This window comes from Pelodiscus sinensis, chromosome 1 (assembly GCF_052426305.1).
Source record: "Pelodiscus sinensis isolate ZL-2025 chromosome 1, ASM5242630v1, whole genome shotgun sequence".
NCBI classification, from domain to species: domain Eukaryota; kingdom Metazoa; phylum Chordata; order Testudines; family Trionychidae; genus Pelodiscus; species Pelodiscus sinensis.
The window spans coordinates 30,641,910-30,660,423 of NC_143052.1; the positions used below are offsets into that span (position 1 = coordinate 30,641,910).

The 18,514-nt window shown below is 43.4% G+C and overlaps 1 protein-coding gene across 6 annotated transcripts in view; it reads left to right on the plus strand.

Moving 5' to 3' along the window:
- Positions 1-18,514, plus strand: part of CPNE8 (copine 8) — a 220,726-nt gene that overhangs the window by 134,020 nt on the left and 68,192 nt on the right. For 4 of the 6 annotated variants that reach the window (XM_006120408.5, XM_014572184.4, XM_025183253.3 and 1 more), the window contains one exon: positions 12,452-12,505. In XM_006120408.5, coding sequence (XP_006120470.1) covers positions 12,452-12,505 — 54 coding nt within the window. Of the gene's footprint in view, positions 1-2,874; positions 2,959-10,803; positions 11,081-12,451; positions 12,506-18,514 lie in introns of those variants that run through there. The other 2 variants (XM_075927605.2, XM_075927592.2) reach the window with 2 other exon arrangements.

Sequence of the window (18,514 nt, forward strand, 5' to 3'; positions counted from 1 at the left end):
CCTCTTCATTATAACAACCTTTTATGTATTTGAAGACTATTATCAGGTTCCCTCTCAGTCCTCTCTTCTCCAGACATAAACCCAATTGTTTTAATCTTTCTTTCTGTATCATGTTTTCTATTCTTTCAGTAATTTTTATTGCTCTCTTTTGAACTTCCCCATTTTGTCCAATCTTTCCCAAAGTATGGTAGCTAGAACTAGACACATTACTCCATCTGAGACCTTATCAATGCTGAACAGAGCAGAAGAATAACTTCACAGGTTTTGCTTACATCATTCCTGATATTACATCCCAGAATTATGTTTGCTCTTTTTGCAGTAATTTTACATAATTGATGCATATTTAGTTTGAGATTCACCGTAACATCCAGATCTTTCTCTAGTATTCTAAGGCAGTTTTCCATTTTGTATTTGTACAATTGATTATTTTTCCTAGAAAGGAGTGTGGACCTTGGGGACCAAACTCCTGAAGTCTTTAGGGTGCCTCTATTATGCTTCTTGTATGGCTCAAATAAAGTTGTGTTGATTCCAGTTCATCTTGTAATAATACTCCTAAGGATAAGATTGCTGAAGTGAACTTACAGGAGTTTTGGTAGCTACCAGTATCCAATCAGGATTGTTATTTAGCTGAACTGTTTTGAGCTGGACCAAAGGGAGACTTCATTTAGAACAATTAATGCAACAGACCAGGAAGTGCTATTAGTGAAAAATCAGATTGTGTGGCCAGTGTCCACTGTAAATAGTATCTGAGGAGTGACGTTGAAGAGCAGTTGGTAAAAGAGGTAGGGATTGACTTGACAGAAGCAGCCATATGAGACAATGAAAGGAAGCTATTGCAACAGTTGCTCTTATGATATGCGGAGAGAATATTCTTGAAGAATAATAAAGAACTTGGAAGATATGACTGGATGCCACATTGGATTGTGCTTAAGTCTGAGTGTTCCAGGTTGCAGTAAAGAGATGTAAAATCTCATGTTGGAAAGTGGCCTAATTGAGAATCCCCAGTTGTAATGATGAAAAAGCCCAGTGGAGATTTGAGGATATAAATTCTCCACAAGAGAATTGTAGAAAGCTCAAGATAGCTATCTGCTTCCCCACGGAACAGACACACTGGATAAAATGTCATGGACAATATATTTTAGTAGTTATGATTTGGTATCTATGTGCCATCAAATTAAAGTCACACAGTTGAGGAGAAAAATGGTCTCTGACAGCCTGTGAGCTGTTTCAGTTCTGCAGAATACCTTTTGGACTAATGGATGCATTTCTGAGAGTAGTAAATGATCTAACACAAGGTTCTTATACTTCCGGTCGACAGGCCATCCCTAGCCAGAGCAATTGCGCAATCTGCCCTGGGACTCCTACTGAGCTGGAATGGGGCCTGTTTGTTACTGGCTCTCTGTCCCCTGAGGACATAGCTTCAGGGATCACTGGGAGGCCTGGTGTGGTGTGGCAGCAGTGGTCATACACCCCTGCACAGGGAAGCAGAGTGCATATAAATGTGTCTATGCAATTCAAAAATGAACCCAAAGAAAATCCCAAACTGACCCCTTTTTGGAAGGGACCTTACACAGTGATGGAGAAAATAGGTAATATATCTTTGCTAATACAAAAAACAGACCTTCACCCACACGTAGTTCATCAAAAACTGGTCTTCTGATTCATCGGAAGGAAAGGGAGACAAACATTGTGAATGCTCAACAGCAATTCCAAAGGAATGCAGAGAAGGATTTGGACATACTTTATCTGGCTTTTGTGTACTTGCAATGGGAGACTGGCTGTGCAGGATGTTCTCAGGATCCTTATTCACAGCCATCTGTCTACAAAGACAGGTCTTATCTAGAAAAGATGAACCCTGAACTCATGCATATCTAGATACAAATATAAGCAGTATGTCCATGACTGAATGCACAACTCAAGGGAGGAGATGAACACAAAAATCTGCATAAATGGCAAACTACCTGGATTCTTAGGCGTTACTATATAAATTCTTATTTAACTGAAGAGGGAGAGGGGGAGATGTAAGGATTAGTGTAGACAGCACATTCACCAGTAGATGGTGCTATATATTTATCTTAGTGTTAAGTTGTCGTGTGTGTTATGTTGTTGATCTGATATAGAGGATTAGCCGGAAATTCAGTCCTGCCAGTATGTGCTGGAGTTGGTACTTGCTTCCTCCTGATAAATCTTTGCTTGTGTAATAGAGTATTACACAATACTTCCTCAGTTGCAACCATTGACTTTGTATATATTTTTTTAATTACAAAAAATTTAGAGAGAGAGAACACAGCATTAATTTGTCCTAACCCTACATCCGTGATTCGTAAGTATTCAGACAATAAGAAAACATCAAACCTGTACTACCTTCAATGGTAATTCTTTGCCTCAGTTGCACATCTTGCCATGTGAAAGTTTGACAGATTAATATCCCTTTAACACACTGCTTCCCTTTTCCCTCTGCTGCATCCTCTCTTGGTTGTCCATGGTAACTAACATCCCAGAATCCAGGGATGGTTGCATTTGGGCTTACTTCCTGCTTCTGGGAGGGAGTATTGGTTGAGTGATGTGTCTGCCGCAGATCTCTGCTGGTACTGATCGCTGCTATTGCCATCTGTGCTATTGCTTATTAGCATTGCTGCTGCCTTTGCATGCTACTGTCTTTAGCTGCAATGTAGTGCACAGAACCCTCCAGTACTTAATGATTTCAGCTTTTAGTAATTGCACTGTAAAGATGGGATCCTAACTAATACTTCTTTCTCTGCATTACCTGACTGCAGTACTCTCCCCACACCATGTCTAAGACTCATCCAGCTAAACCATCCTATAAGATTTCAACTCTAGTGATCACTGAGAAGAAACAAGGACTCCCAATTGAATCTGATCAGTTCTATCTTTAAACGTTGCAGAAGGAGAGTCAAATGGCAGCTAGGATTCTTTAAACAGAGTCTACACCATCAGGTAGGAGCACCTGTCCACATCCACTCAGTCTTTCATTTGTATATGGCATCACTACTCTTCGATCGCATATCCTATTAAGCTAAGCTTTAGGACCGGTAGGCTCAGTTTTCCTACTTTACACAGTGTCACAGAAGGCCCTTAATAGTATATGGGCAGAATTTAAGTACCCTGCAGATTTCTTTATTTCCCCGCAGAAAAATGGCTTTCTGATGGGAAAGCAAAGAGAAGCCACAAAAGCAGTCATGTGACCTTCCCCAGCGCATGTTTTGTGTGTCTAGAGGAGTTGGCAGAGAACTAAATCACTGTGGGACAAGTGGCGAAACGGGAGAAGAAAGTTATTGGCTGTTTCAGTTGAGCCCAGCTCAGGGTGAGTCCCAGTTGGGCTGGGGAAGATGGAGACTTCCCCTCCGCCTGGCCCGCCCCGTCCCCCCTGTCCCCTGATATTTCCCTCAGCTACAGGAAGCTTTGCAAACTCTCCCCTTCCCCCACTTCCTGCACCCATTGCTTCTGGACTGCAGGAGAAGGATTAAACTAGATGGGTTTATGAAGGGGATTGTTTGAGATAACATGATCTTGGTAACTAATTGACCATTCATTATCAGTGGGAAATAGGTCAATGGAGGGATGATAGGAATTACTAGAGAACTTTCTGGGTGTCTGGCTGGTGAGTCTTGCCCACATGCTCAGGGTTTAGCTGATCGCCATATTTGGGGTCGGGAAGGAATTTTCCTCCAGGGTAGATTGGCAGAGGCCCTGGAGGTTTTTCGCCTTCCTCTGTAGCATGGGGTACAGATCACAGCTAGAGGATTCTCTGCATCTTGGGGTCTTCAAAGTATTTGAAGGCTTCAATATCTGAGATATAGGTGAGAGGATTATTCTGGGAGGGGTGGGTGAGATTCTGTGGCCTGCACTGTGCAGGGGGTCAGACTAGATGATCATAATGGTCCCTTCTGACCTTAAAGACTATGAGTCTATGAATCACTGTAGGGCGAGCTGCTCTCCCACCCACCAAACCCTTGTGCATCCAGACTTCCTCATACCCAGACTGTCCTGCAGAGCCTCATCCTCCCTTAGACCCAGAGGCCCACCGCTATGAACTCCACTCCTTCTGTACCTGGATCCCCACAATGAGCCATCTGCACCTGGATCCCCACTCCACTGACCCCCACTCCTCGCAATATCTAGTCCCCTTCCATTGAGCCTTCCACATTCAGACCCCATGCCAAACTCTCTTCTCCCAAACCCCCCTCCCCCCCCCCCCCCACACACACACTGTTCATTTCCAACCACCTTTACCTGGATCCCCCCCACCATACACACACACACACACACACACACACACTGTTCATTTCCAACCACCTTTACCTGGATCCCCCCCACCATACACACACAACACCCCATTACTATAGCAAACCAGAACCACCACTCCCACGCCCTTGTGTAGCCAGATTTCTTCCCACACTCAGATCCCCTACTGAGCTGTTCATACTCATTCTATGTGAAGCAATTTCTTCTTAACCCACACCTAGATCCCTCCACAATAAGTGCCTTCTCACTAGGACCTTGACAGACTGACCCTATCTGTCTGCACCTGGCATGGAAGAGAGGAGTAGGGTCCTGGTGTGTTTCTGGGGCAGTTGCGATCCTTATGCTGTCTCCCACTGTGTCTGTGTTCTGGGGATGCTGCAGAGTGGTCAGAATGCTACCTCTTTGCAGCCAGTGGCCTGTGCTCCACAATGCTGTGTTGAAGCCTCCACATTTATTTGACAAATAAAATGTGAAGAATTTTAAAAAACTATGAGCAGAATATTTAATTTGGCACAGAATGCCCACAGAAGTAAAGTTATTTTAGTCTCACAGGAAATAATCCATGAGGCCTGATGAGGGCAAGTAGTCCTTATGGAGCTAACTGATTGATTACAACAGTTCTATACACATAACTCATAACACATATCTCACAACCATAGTCCAGAATTCCCCAGCATAGTCCCAACAATGCATGCAATACATGATCTACAGCCAATGGTATCTCACCATACCTCAGCTTTCTAGCACAGCCCTCTCTTCTCCTTGAACTAGGACAGCCACTTCAGCCCTTCCAACTTGAATGCAACCTTCACAGTGGGAACCCCTACAGCCTCTCTGTTGTGAGTGTCCTTGCCCTCAGTCCCCTTGCACCTGGCCCTCTCACTTCCTCAGGGTCCATCTCTCCAGCCCTAGAGACATCACCAAGTAAGCAAAGCACATTAAAAAAACATAATCCCAACTATACACACAAAGAGATTGTCTCTAAATTAGCTGTTACTACTCAAAAAAACTTTGGGGTTATTGTGAATAGTTCTCTGAAAATATCTGCTCAGTGTGCAGCAGCAACACACAAAAAGCTAACAGTATGTTAGGAACAATTAGGAAAGGGATTCCTTTAAGACAGAAAATACAATGCCTCCGTAAAAACCCCTGGTACACTCACACCTGGAATAATGCATGTAATTCTGGTTACCCTATCTCAAAACTTTATATTAAAATTGGAAAAATTATAGAGAAAGGCAACAAAAATATTAGAGGCATAAAACAGTCTCCATAAGAAGAAAGATTAAAAAGGCTAAGGCAATTCAATTTAGAAAAGAGATGACTAAAGAGAATACTATAAAATCGTTATGGTGTAAATAGGGAAGTGTTATTTACCCTTTCACAAACACAAGAACCAGGAGTCTCTTGATGAAGTTAGTAGTCATCAGGTTGTAAAACAAAAGGAAGTACTTCACACAATGCAGAATCAAACTGGAACTTGCAAAAAATCATAATGGGGTTCAAAAAATAACTAGATAAGTTCTTGGAACACAAGGCAATCAATAGCTAGTAGTCAAGATGGTCAAGAGTGTAACTTCCTATCCTGGGTGTCCCTAAATCTGTGACTGCTAAAAGCTCAGATTGGATGATGAGACGGATCACTCAATATGTTTCCCTCTTAATTCCATATGAAGCATCTGGCACTAGCCACTGTCCAAAGATGTGAAACTGAGTTCTTCTTCAAGTGATGTCCCCATGGGTGCTCCACTGTTGGTGTCGGGATCATCCTGACGCTGGGAACGGGACACTTTTACGGTAGCGTCCAGTCAGTTTGCACATGTGCGAGAGGCACATGGTGTTCCCGCCTTTTAAGTGAGCGCACACAGTCCAACTCCTCTCAGTTCCTCCTTCACTGCCCTTGACTATGAACGGAACTCCATCCTGTCTCATCATGTCATTTCTGTGAAGAAAAAGAAAGAAATTTAAATAGATATTGTAGACTTACCTGTTCCTGTTCATTTTTCTTTTGTTAATCAGTTAATAGTTTTTTAAAAACAGTTCTTTTATTTCAGCTTTTATATAGTTAGTCAGAATAATAGTTTACCGCCGTGCAGCAGCATGCCATGGCAAATTACAAACCGCCAACAAAAATAAAAAAGAGGGCTTTTACTCATAAATAAGAGTCACAGCAGGAAAAAGTGCAGTCCGCCACCTGATAGAAAATACTTCGTTCCACCAAAAGGCATAGACTTTTTATTCTTTCACCCTCAACCCAATTCCTTAGTGGTTGATGCTGTAAATCAAAGGTCTAAAAATCTTGAATTCAAAACAAATTTATAAGACAAGACCACAAACGCCCGGATTTGTTTGGGAGGAAAATGTACTCCTCCTGAGCCCTTCAACTTCATATAGCTAATTACACAGTCCTACTCACTAATCATGACACTGACAATTATGCAAAACTAACTGAGCTCATGCAACATCTTCCAGATGGTCCAGCTACATGGTCGTCTAACCATATGTTCATGAAGCACTGTGCCGTTCCAGCTTGCTCAACAATGGACTCTACGCTAGCTTCTGCGGTCCTCTCAATGGCCTGCAACAACTAGCTGAAGCCCACCTACCATCCATCCGGGCACTGCTGCACAGTCCCCAACAATGGATCACTCACAGGCACATCACTTGAAGAAGAAGTTGCTCACTTTGTGCAGTAACAATGGTTCTTCGAGATGTGTGTCCTATGGGTGCTCCACTACCTGCCCTACTCCCCATTTCTTCAGGCATTAACAACTTGCCAGGTGGGCATCAAAGAAGAAACAGAGAGGAGTCAGACTGCGCGTGCTAACTTCAAAGGCAGGAACACACGCCTCTCTTGTGCATGCACAGCCCAGCTGGACACAACTGTAAAAATCTCCAATCCGTGATGTCTGGCACATCTGCAGGGACACATATCTCAGCCTCATAGCCAATTATTTTTTCCCAGGGAGCAGCTCTGTAGCATTCCCTCAGAGACCAATTCCAGTCGCCTGACTTTCTGATTGACTCTTCTTTGTCTTTTTTGGAGAGTTCCTCTAATCCCCTGCTATTTTGTAGCTGTTCCCTGTTTTTTTTCTGTTTTGTTTTGTTTTTTTAAACTAAGCCAGGTTTAATTAGATGAGTAGACTATTAAAGAATCAGGTAAAGAAAAGGTGTTTCCCTAAAATGTCCTTTAAAGTTCATAAGCATTGCACAAGGGTAACTTTTAAGCCACCTTTGTGCTACCTAGATTTGGGGCAGAGTAGCCCGTTAACTCTGATTAATTAGTTCAAGCCAGAGTCTTTTTAGCAAGATGGAGAAATCTTCTGGCTCTGGCTCTGGCACAACTCCTACTTTTTCTGTGCAAGAGATTTTTCTCTTTTGGCATCTTAAAGGCATTTTATAGCCTATATACTCTATGAAGGGGACAATAATCTTTACCCCATTCTTTAAGTAATCTCTCTTCAATGGTAATTACTTAGCAATTATCACTAACTCCCTGCTAAACATATACACTAGTGAACCATGAGAGTGATCACAGCAAGATTAAAAACTGTAAAGATGGGTTCTCTTTTCTGTGTTTTGGACCTAATAGATGAAGTAAGCCAAAAGAAAATTTGTGAGTTTTTTGAATGGATCCCCGATATTATGTATTTAGTGGTGCTAGTATCAGAGGTACTGACTTTCAGTAGTGTCGGGGTGCCCAAACCAAGCTCTGCCTCTGCCCCCCATCTCTTCTCTGTCTCACCCCTTCTTCATTTCTTCCTGTCCCTCCTTCTCTCTTGCCCCATCTCTTTCTACCCAGTTCTGTCCTGAGTGTGCCCTATCCCTCATTCTTCGCACTGAGCGCTTCCCAAACACTGTGAAACAACTAATCGCAGCAGGTGAGGGGAGAAAGAGGGAGTCTCTTATCTCGATTCCAGCTGACAGAAAGGAGGACCTACGGGAGTGGGGTTCTGATGGAGAGACTGCCAGTGGGTGCTGCACATCTATCACTTTTCCCCCGGAGGTGCTCCAGCCCCAGAACTCCTATGGAGTCTCCACCTATAAGTAGTATTATATCTGTATCTCCCATGTTCTTTATTTTTAACCATAGCCAAGAGTTCATGTAGTTTTTTCTAGGATAGTCAGGGTTTGCAGCTTTCACTGGTTAAACAAATGTTATTTGAATTGCAAACATCTGAAATTTGAGTGGAAAAATAATTATATTTTAACTGTCCCTTTGTCTTTTATATCACAATGGTCCTATATTGTGCAAAGAATGTAGTTGTAGGACATTATTGCCTTCAGTTTATGGCCTAAAATGTTCTATTTTTCTGGTAATGTACATTAGTGGTGGGCAATCTGCGGCTCTGGGGCTGTATGCAGCCCATTGGGGTTCTATGCATGGCGCACAAGAAACATTTTGTTTACTGTTGCCCATGCACAGGGCTCCCAGATTTTGTTGGTTTCCGTCTGCATAGTGTTTTTCCTACTGTTATTACAAAGTGAGATGCACTTAAAGCAAGGGCACTTAAAGTGAGGTGCGTGCTGATTGCACACAAGACTGAGAACTGTGTGCTGCCGCTGCATCCAATCAAAGCATAAACAAGGGCACATAGCAAAACTATTCTATCCCGGGAGACCATACTGGTTACGACAATCTTGCTGTCTACTGAGATAGAGGGCCATTTATGTGACCCATTCACTAGCCTAAGTTGCCCCTTACTGATGTACAATATAACAACTCTTCCAAATTTTCAAATATGAATATTTTAATTCCTCATCATTCACAGAACATCTACAGATAGTGCATAATAAAACTTGGTGCCAGCCTTATGGAATCCTCTTTCATAGCTGTCTGAGAAATTAGTTGATAAATCTAATAGACAAAATGTCTTTCCTTCCATTTCCAATGTATGGGTGGCTTTGAGCAGACATTCAAAAGGGAAGCTTTTTTGGTTGGTTGTGGATTTATGTGCCTCACAAGATTTTTATGATGGGACCACTTTCCATTACAATAGTCTCTTTTCAGTTGTTTATAATTTTGCCAAATTTGGCAGAAATTATTCATACTGAGTGTCTGCCTCATGTTGAATTTATTTGGAAAATATTCTGCAACAGTGATTTAGACATTTCTCAGAACAAGGTGAGAACAAAATCTGTTTTGTTCCTCTTAAAAAAGTATTACAACCAAGTAGCCACTAGATCATCCTGATACATGTCTATCTAATCTGATCTTGAATATTTCCAGTGATTAAAGATTCCACAACCTCCATAGGGGTATATCTACACAGTAGCATTATTTCGGAATAACTGACACTACACAGCAAGCCATTATTTTGAAACAATGTCGAGATGGAGGACTTCTTACTCTGACTCCTGTAACCCTTATTTCACAGGGAGTAAGGGGAGTTGAAGGAAGATGCTCTTCCTTCAACTTCCTGCTATGTAGACCGCGCTAAAGCTGAATTAAGCTGTTTCGACTTCAGCTGCGCAATTGACATAGCTAAAGTTGTGTATCTTAATTTGACATTTGCCCTGCAGCGTTTTTGTACCCTAGGCAATTTATTCCAGTGCTTAACTACCCTGACAGCTAGGAAGTTTTTCCTAATGTCCAACCTAAACCTCCCTTGTTACAAGTTAAACCCATTGCTTCTTGTCCTATCATCATAGGCCAAAGAGAACAATTTTTCTCCCTCCTCCTTGTAACACCCTTTTAGATACTTGAAAACAGCTATCATGTCCCCTCTGTCTTCTTTTTTTAAAACTAAACAAGTCCAGTCCTTTCAGTCTTCCCTCATAGGTCATGTTTTCTACACCGTTAATAATTTTTGTTGCTCTTCTCTGAACCTTCTCCAATTTTTCCACATCTTTCCTGAAATGTGGTGTCCATAACTGGACACAATGCTCTAATTGAGGCCTGATCAACTCAAACAGAGCAGAAGAATGACTTCTTGTGTCTTGCTCACAACACTCCTGTTAGCGCATCCTAGAATCATGTTTGCTTTTTTTTGCAACAGCATTATACTGTTGACTCATATTTACCTTGTGGTCCACTATGACCCCTAGATTCCTTTCAGCAGTACTCCTTCCTAGACAGTCACTTCCAACTCTGTATGTGTGCAACTGATTGTTCCTTACTAAGTGGAGTACTTTGCATTTTTCCATATTAAACTTCATCCTATTTACTTCAGACCTTTTCTCCAGTTTGTCCAGATCATTTTGAATTTTGACCTTATCCTCCAAAGCAGTTGCAGCCTCTCCTAGCTTGGTATCATCTGCAAACTTAATAAACATACTCTCTATGTAAATATCTAAGTTGTTGATGAAGGTGTAGAACAGAACGGGTCGCAAAACAGTCCCTTGTGAAACCTCTCGTTATGCCCTTCAAGCATGATTTTGTGAACCATTAATAACTACTCTCTGAGAATGGTTATCTATCCAGTTATGCACCCACTTTACAGTAGCCCCATGTCAGGCTAGTTTATTGATAAGAATGTATTGCGAGACTGTATCAAATATTTTACTAAAGTCTAGGTATACCACGTCTGCTGCTTCTCCCTTTTCCACAAGATATGTTATTAGATTGGTTTGATGTGGTTTGTTCTTTACAAATCCATCTGGCTCTTACCTATCACCTTATTATCTTCCAGATGTTTGCAGATGATTTCCTTGTTCCGTTATCTTCCCTGGCACATGGGGCAGCTGACCTGAATGTACAGAGGAGCTGGCATTGCCTCTTGCTCTTGTTCTTCAGCATTGCTCCTCTGTATCCCTTGAGGCATAAACACTGACTCCATGGGGGCTCCAGGGCTGGAACACTCACAGATAAAAAGTGAGTGCTTAGCACCCACCAGCAGACACGTGAATCGGCTCCACTCCATTCCCTCCAGCATTCCTGTTTAATGCTGGGCCGTGCTCTTCCCTTTCCCACCCAGTTCCACCTGCTCACCCCAATCAACTGTTCAGCCCATATTTCCTCGGTGTTCCGCATAGCACCCCCGATCACAGACTCTGGGTAGTCACCCATATGTCCCAATTCTAAGGACAGACTAGGGTCTGGAGTTGATGAGGCAGGAAAATGGGACAGTGAGGTGGGAGTGAAGAGGATTGGGGCAAAGAGAATAATAGGATAGGGGGATGTGACACTAGAGGCCTGATTTGCAGAAGTGTAGAAATTCTCAGCTGCAACTGAAGTCACTTAGATCTCTGTACTGAACAAACAGTACTATAAATGCTATGAAAATTCAGACCAGTAGTATCTCAAATTGGGTGTCCAAAATTAATCTACACTTTTTACATTAATTTGTGTCTGTCATTTCCCCCTCTGTAAAATGTGGATATAAATATTTCCTTACATAGCAAGGGTTTTGTGAAGATAAATTCATTAACATTCTGGAGGCACTCACATATTTATGATGAGCACCAAAAAAAAGTCAATTAAGAAAGTTAACACCTTGTTTGGAGCACGGTAAATGGAGTGCAGTAAATAAGGCATAAGTCACACACTGAATTATGAGGATAAAAAGTTGTTGAATAGATGGATGGTAGGTACCAACCATTCTGGTGCCATATGAACATTATAAGTCTTTAGTTACTGCATGATATCTAAATTAATGTAAAGACTGTATCATGTTGTGTATACAGGCAACTTTAATTCTGGCATTTCCTACCTTAGAATGCTGAACATTGCAAACATATTTTTTAAAATGTAGTTTTTCTAAATTGAATTTGCTTCTGGTTTCCTACATGTTAAAATAACTGCAACCTATGTTTTGTGCTATATTATACAAATATTGTGCTGCATTATGATTTTCATGATTCTATTATATAAAATTAAAGAAAAGACTATGCCAAACCTTGAAGTTTTTTACTCAAGCAAACAACTTGATTGGTTTATTTTAATGCATGGGTGATAACTTTGTGTTAATTCTTACTTTAATCAAACCAGTTTATCCATTCTTTGAAGGTTGTAAGTCCCTGTAGGGCATTTGCTCACATCCATAAAAGGCAACAGTTTGACCCTTTAATAGTCTTACAATCGATGGTCATTTGTAGAAGCATATAGACTTACTGAATATCAGCTCATTAAGGTTGCATATACCTAAAGTAGATAATTTCATACCTTAAGGGGATCTTAAGAATTTTCACTGTGTCAACTGCATAATGAATGGTGCACTTGTAATAGTTTTATCTGCCCTTCTAGGTAATAAATCCAAAGAAAAAAGGAAAAAAGAAAAAGTATATTAATTCTGGAACAGTAAGTAGATACTACTTATATTAATTGATGCTTTCCTTTTTTTTCTGACTGCTTGAATTAAAGTGTATTCAAACTATAATTTGATAGTGTTAGAGTAAGACTTCCTGTGGAGTAAACTATTTATTATAACTGTTTATTATAAAGTTTTTCTAGTTTCCTCTCTTTGGTGATTAAACAACAGTGTCTCATGAAAACTTTATCCAAAATGTAATTTTGGCAATTGTGTGTAGAACTGCTGGAGGCCATTGGACTATATAGTGTCAACTTTCATCTGGAATAAATGTTGAATTTTAGAATGCATTAGAATGCTACTTAGTGTACAGAGACATGAACAAATAAGGGATGATAGGTTGTGTCTGTAGTGCTTAAGACAATATGTATTCTTTACTTTTTTAAATATTTCACAGAATTACATTTAAGAAATACTGTTACTATAATTTATAATTTGTAAGAGTACTAACTGAGATATGAACAACCAGTAACGTAGTGAAATATTTACTAAAAATGCAAGAACCTTTCTATTTTTGCTATGTTAGTTTGGTCCACAGTAATAACTGCATTGCTGATTTTAATGTTCATGGAATCCAGAAGAATTAAAATATAATTTAATACACAATACAAATATAATAATGTGTATTTCAGAAAGTAAAACTAAGGACAAGTGCTGGTTCTGCAAATGAATATATGTTTGATTGTATTCATGTGAGTAGTCTGACTGAAGTCAGTGGGACTTCATTATGCAGGAACTAGAGGACACCAAATGAAATTAATGAGTGGCAGGTTTAGAACTAATAAAAGAAAGTTCTTCTTCACACAGCATGTAGTCAACCTGTGGAACTCATTGCCAGAGGAGGCTGTGAAGGCTAGGACTATAACAGAGTTTAAAGAGAAGCTAGATAATTTCATGGAGGTTAGGTCCATAAAAGGCTATTAGCCAGGGGATAGAAGTGGTGTCCCTGGCCTCTGTTTGTCAGAAGCTGGAGAGAGATGGCAGGAGACAAATCGCTGATCATTGTCTTCGGTCCACCCTCTCTGGGGAACCTGGTGCTGGCCACTGTCGGCAGACAGTATACTGGGCTAGATGGACCTTTGGTCTGACCCAGTACCGCCTTTCTTAGGATTGTGGCCTTAAGGTGGAAAATCATTATTCCTATATTTTTCTGATTACAAATGGGGAAAGTATGATTGTCTTTTCCATAAACCCATGGAAAAATTTTCCAGAATAGATGGAAACATTATTTCTGTGGGAATTTGATGGTAAGAGTGGGTGATTTTCTTTCATGTTAGTGTATTGCTATATTAATTGTTAGATTTTAATATATTAGAACAAAGTAGTAGCATGCTGCATCTTCGTGTTGGCAGCTAATGAAACAAGTGATTTTTTTTAAGTCTATGCTAAAAACAGAAATATTCAGAATTTTATCGTAAAATTTTAAGGATCTATCTCTACAAGAAAAAAACAGTTCTTCTTTGAGCAGTGTCCCATGGGTGCTCCACTGTAGGTGTCGGGCTTGTCCCGGCGCTGCAGATTGGAGATCTTTTCTAGCCGTAGTCTGCCGGACCACGCATGCACGAAGTACGGCTCGTGGCTTTTCGCACCGTTTGAGCGTTGATGGTCCGGCTCCCGCCAGTTCCTCCTGACCGTCCTCGGCCGCGGACAGATTAACGTCTCTCTCATGAACCCTGTTCACTAAAACAGAGAGAGATCACCCATAGTTCTTATATACATAGTTTAAAAGTTACAGTTATAATTATTATATAGTTAATAGTTCTAGTCGTTTAAAAAAATCTTTTTTCTTCAGTAGTTAGTTTATTCTTCTCAAATGCCGGGGTTCAAGAAGTGCGGCGAATGCCGTGAGGCAATGCCTGCCTCTGATGGCCATTCCCTGTGCATTAGGTGCCTCGGGGAAGGCCACATACCCCAGAAATGTCCCCATTGCTCCAAGCTGACAGCCAGAGCAAGACGGGACAGGGACATGCGCCTAAAGATCCTCTTATTTGACAAAGCTCTGCAACCCAAGGCCAAACAATCCAAGGGGTACGCGGAGCAAACTAAAAAAATGAAGAGGAAACCATCGCCAGCGCGATCCCTTCCACCCTCAAGATCGGGTGCAGGTGACAAGCCAGGGACATCAACGGCACCGCCCGCAAGCGTTGCAGTGGCGCCTAAAGACAGCCGGAGTAAGTCGGCTCCAAGCCCTTCTATATCGGGCTCCACTGTCTCAGCCGTTCCCTCGGTCTCAAACCGCTTCCAGGGACTTCCACGGCTTCGAGAACCGCTGCCGGTACGGAACGCTCCCCGGCACCGAGCTGCAGCCGCTCCCCGGCACCGAGCCGCAGCCGCTCCCCGGCACTGAGGCGCATGCCCAAGCTGCCTGCAGAGCTGAGCCATTCCTCAGAACAGGAGCGTACTTCGGCACCGGCTCATTCTAGACGATCACCAAAACAAACGCCGAAACCTTCGACAAGGCGACGCTCGGTAACTCCTGAGCATCCTTCTCCTTCTACATGGTCGGCACCAAATCGATCATCGCCGCCCATGAAGCAACAAAAGCTTAAACGTTCATCGGCACCTGAGCGTTCCCCGTCATCGAGTGTACCAGCACCGAGCCACCCTTCAGGACCGGAAGGATCGTCACATCACAGACTTCCCTCAGAAGGACGTCCACCGGCACCGCGGCGGCCTTCTCCTTTGAGACGATCCCCGGAACTGAGACAATCGTCGGTACCGAGACAATCAACTGCGACGACGCGGACCACCTCGGCACGGACTCCTCCAATACCAGTGGAGATAATTCCTCACTCTGTGCTTTCCACTCCAACTTCCTCTCCACCGGAACAGTTGCTGGCACCACCTGCCCATACATCCTGGCTGCAACAGTCCTCTGCTCCCAAAGACCTCTTCTCGAAGGTCGAGGACCTACCCTTTGACAGGCAGAATCTCTTTTCTGATAAGACTGGCCAACTTCTGCACTCGGGGAAGGACTCCAGAACCACTTTAAAAACACTGGGCATGTACACTCCTCCATATCGTAGAAAACGGTATACCCCCTACCAAAGGCAGAGGCCCCCCCCACGACAATCTCCTCAGTATAGGCCTCAAGACCAACAAAGAGGTAGACAGCGGCAACAGCGGAGACGCCCGCCACCCAAAGCAACTTCCCAACAGGGTACCAGACAGCAAGTTTGACGCGTCACTCGAGGGGTTGAGAACCATTCCCATCAGTGCCATTCTGAGTGCTACGAAGGCGATATTTCACCACCGTCTGAGGCCGTACCTCAATCAATGGGCTTACATCACCACCGACAAATGGGTCCTTCAGACAATTCGCCTTGGTTACACCATCCCATTCATGTCGCTATCCCACCCATCCCCCCCTGCCCTGTCCCTTTTCAGGGACCCATCTCACGAGCTCTTGCTCAGGCAAGAAGTTACCCATCTACTCGCTGTCGGAGCAATGGAGCCTGTTCCGGACGAGTTCAAGGGCAGATGGTTTTATTCCCGGTACTTTGTAACGGAAAAGAAATCGGGGGATGGAGACCGATACTAGATCTTCGCGACCTCAACCGTTTCTTACGAAAACAACGGTTTCGAATGGTTACCTTAGTTACAATCATCCCAGCACTTCAGAACGGGGATTGGTTCACATCCCTCGATCTTCAGGATGCATACTTTCACATTGCGATTCATCCGGCGCACAGACGATTCCTATGCTTCCAAATCGGTACAGACCGTTTCCAATACAAGGTCTTGCCGTTGGGTCTCTCATCGGCTCCATGGGTTTTCTCCAAGACCCTGGCTGTGGTAACCGCATATCTTCGTCGTCTACACATAATGATCTTTCCATACCTCGACAATTGCTTAATCAGAGCCCACTTGTTGCAGGAAGCACGCAATGCTACAGAGACAACACGCACGCTCTTCCAGGAGCTGAGTCTCATTCTCAATGTTCCAAAGTCATCATTGGAACCGCACCAAACAATACAGTTCATAGGCGCTCGTCTAGACTCTATGACCGAGCGTGCATCATTACCGATGGAAAGGTTCCAGACGATGCAGGATTTGATCCAGATCTTGCTCATCAGTCCAACGGTTCCCATACTACGGTGCCTACAGCTTATGGGACACGTGGCCTCCACAACATATGTGGTCAAACACGCAAGGTTACATTTTCAATGCCTTCAGCATTGGATGGCACGAATCTGTCCCCCCAATGTACGAGATGTCCACAGGACAATAACGGTTCCCACCCAGGTCAAGAAATCACTGGCTTGGTGGACAACTCCAGACAATCTATTGTTGGGCGTACCCTTTCATCGCCCTCAGCCGTTGGCACAGTTAACAACAGATGCGTCACTCATCGGATGGGGTGCACACCTCGGCCCCGAACAAGTACAAGGCCTATGGTCGCCAGACGAATCGTTGATGCACATCAACTTCCTGGAGCTCAGGGCAGTGTACAAAGCATGTCAACACTTTCTTCCCATCATTCGGGGACAGGTCATATGAGTCCTTACGGACAATATGACAACCGTTTATTACGTAAACAAGCAGGGTGGGGCCAGGTCTCACTCCTTGTGCAGAGAAGCGGTACGTCTATGGAACATGTGCAATCGCCACAACGTCTTTTTAATCACAGAATATCTCCCAGGCCACCACAATGTAACGGCCGATGCCCTCAGCAGGCATTTTTCTCTCAACCACGAGTTGGAGTTACATCCCACAGTGCTCTCGGCGATATTTCAACGATGGGGATTTCCGCTAGTAGACCTTTTTGCCACTTCTCACAATGCGAAATGTCCTCAGTATTGCTCGAGAGCAGGAATTGGGTGAAATTCAAAAGGCGACGCTTTCCTATACAACTGGGGACGTCACCTATGTGACGTAGTGGGGGTACTTGCTGGGCTGTGGTGACCTCTGCTGTCTGGAGCAAGACCCAGCAGGGAAAACCTTATTATGCAAAGGTGACTCCATACCTGCTGAACCAGCCAACCCCCCATGGGGAGAAACAAAAGGAGGTGGAATGCTGCTCTGGCTGGGGGCAGGGCTTGGAGAGGGGGAGTTAGTTCCTGGCTGGAAAGCAGGAGAGAAGGAACTGGGGAGGGGGCTGGGATTCCCCTATCTCAAGGGGGGCACTGAGGCCTCTTAGCCCCCAGTTCCTGTAACTAGATTACATCTGTACTGTTCTGTATCGTGGATAAGCAATAAACCACCTGTATTCTACTGGCTGGTGAAGTCTGTTCGTGCCATTCCGGGGCTGCAGGAGACTGGGGAACCTCAACTCGCCATCACAACCTACTTTATGCATTTCCACCCACACCCCTGATTCCCAGGGTAGTGGAGAAGATTATTCGAGAAAGGGCCACAGTAATCCTAATAGCCCCCTCCTGGCCCAGGCAAACGTGGTATCCATACCTCCATCGCATGTCGATACATCCTCCGTGTCCTCTGCCAATTCGGCACGATCTGCTCTTGTAAAATCACCGCTCCCTTCTCCATCCGAAGGGGGACCATCTCGCACTCATGGCATGGTACCTAGTTGGTTCCAATAGTCAGAAGTATTATGCTCACAATCTGTGAAGCACATTTTACTAAACAGTAAAAAAATTATCTACGCGAACTACTTACCTTTCAAAATGGTCACGCTTCTCGTCATGGTGTTTCCAAAAGGATCTGAATCCAGTCTCTACACCTCTGCAGTGTATCCTGGACTACCTCATACACCTCAAAAATTCGGGCCTTACCTGTGCTTCCATTAGAGTCCATGTCGCTGCAATAGCAGCCTTTCATCAGCCTGTCGACGAATGTTCCATTTTTTCCCACCTGACAACGAAGAGGTTCTTCAAGGGAATGTCCAACTTGTATCCACATTATACTCAACCGGCGGATCCTTGGGACCTTGAAATGGTCCTGAATTCCCTGACGGGCAAACCCTTCGAACCGCTAGCAACATGCAATCTATATGACCTGTCCATGAAGGTCATTTTCTTGTTGGCTATTACTTCCGC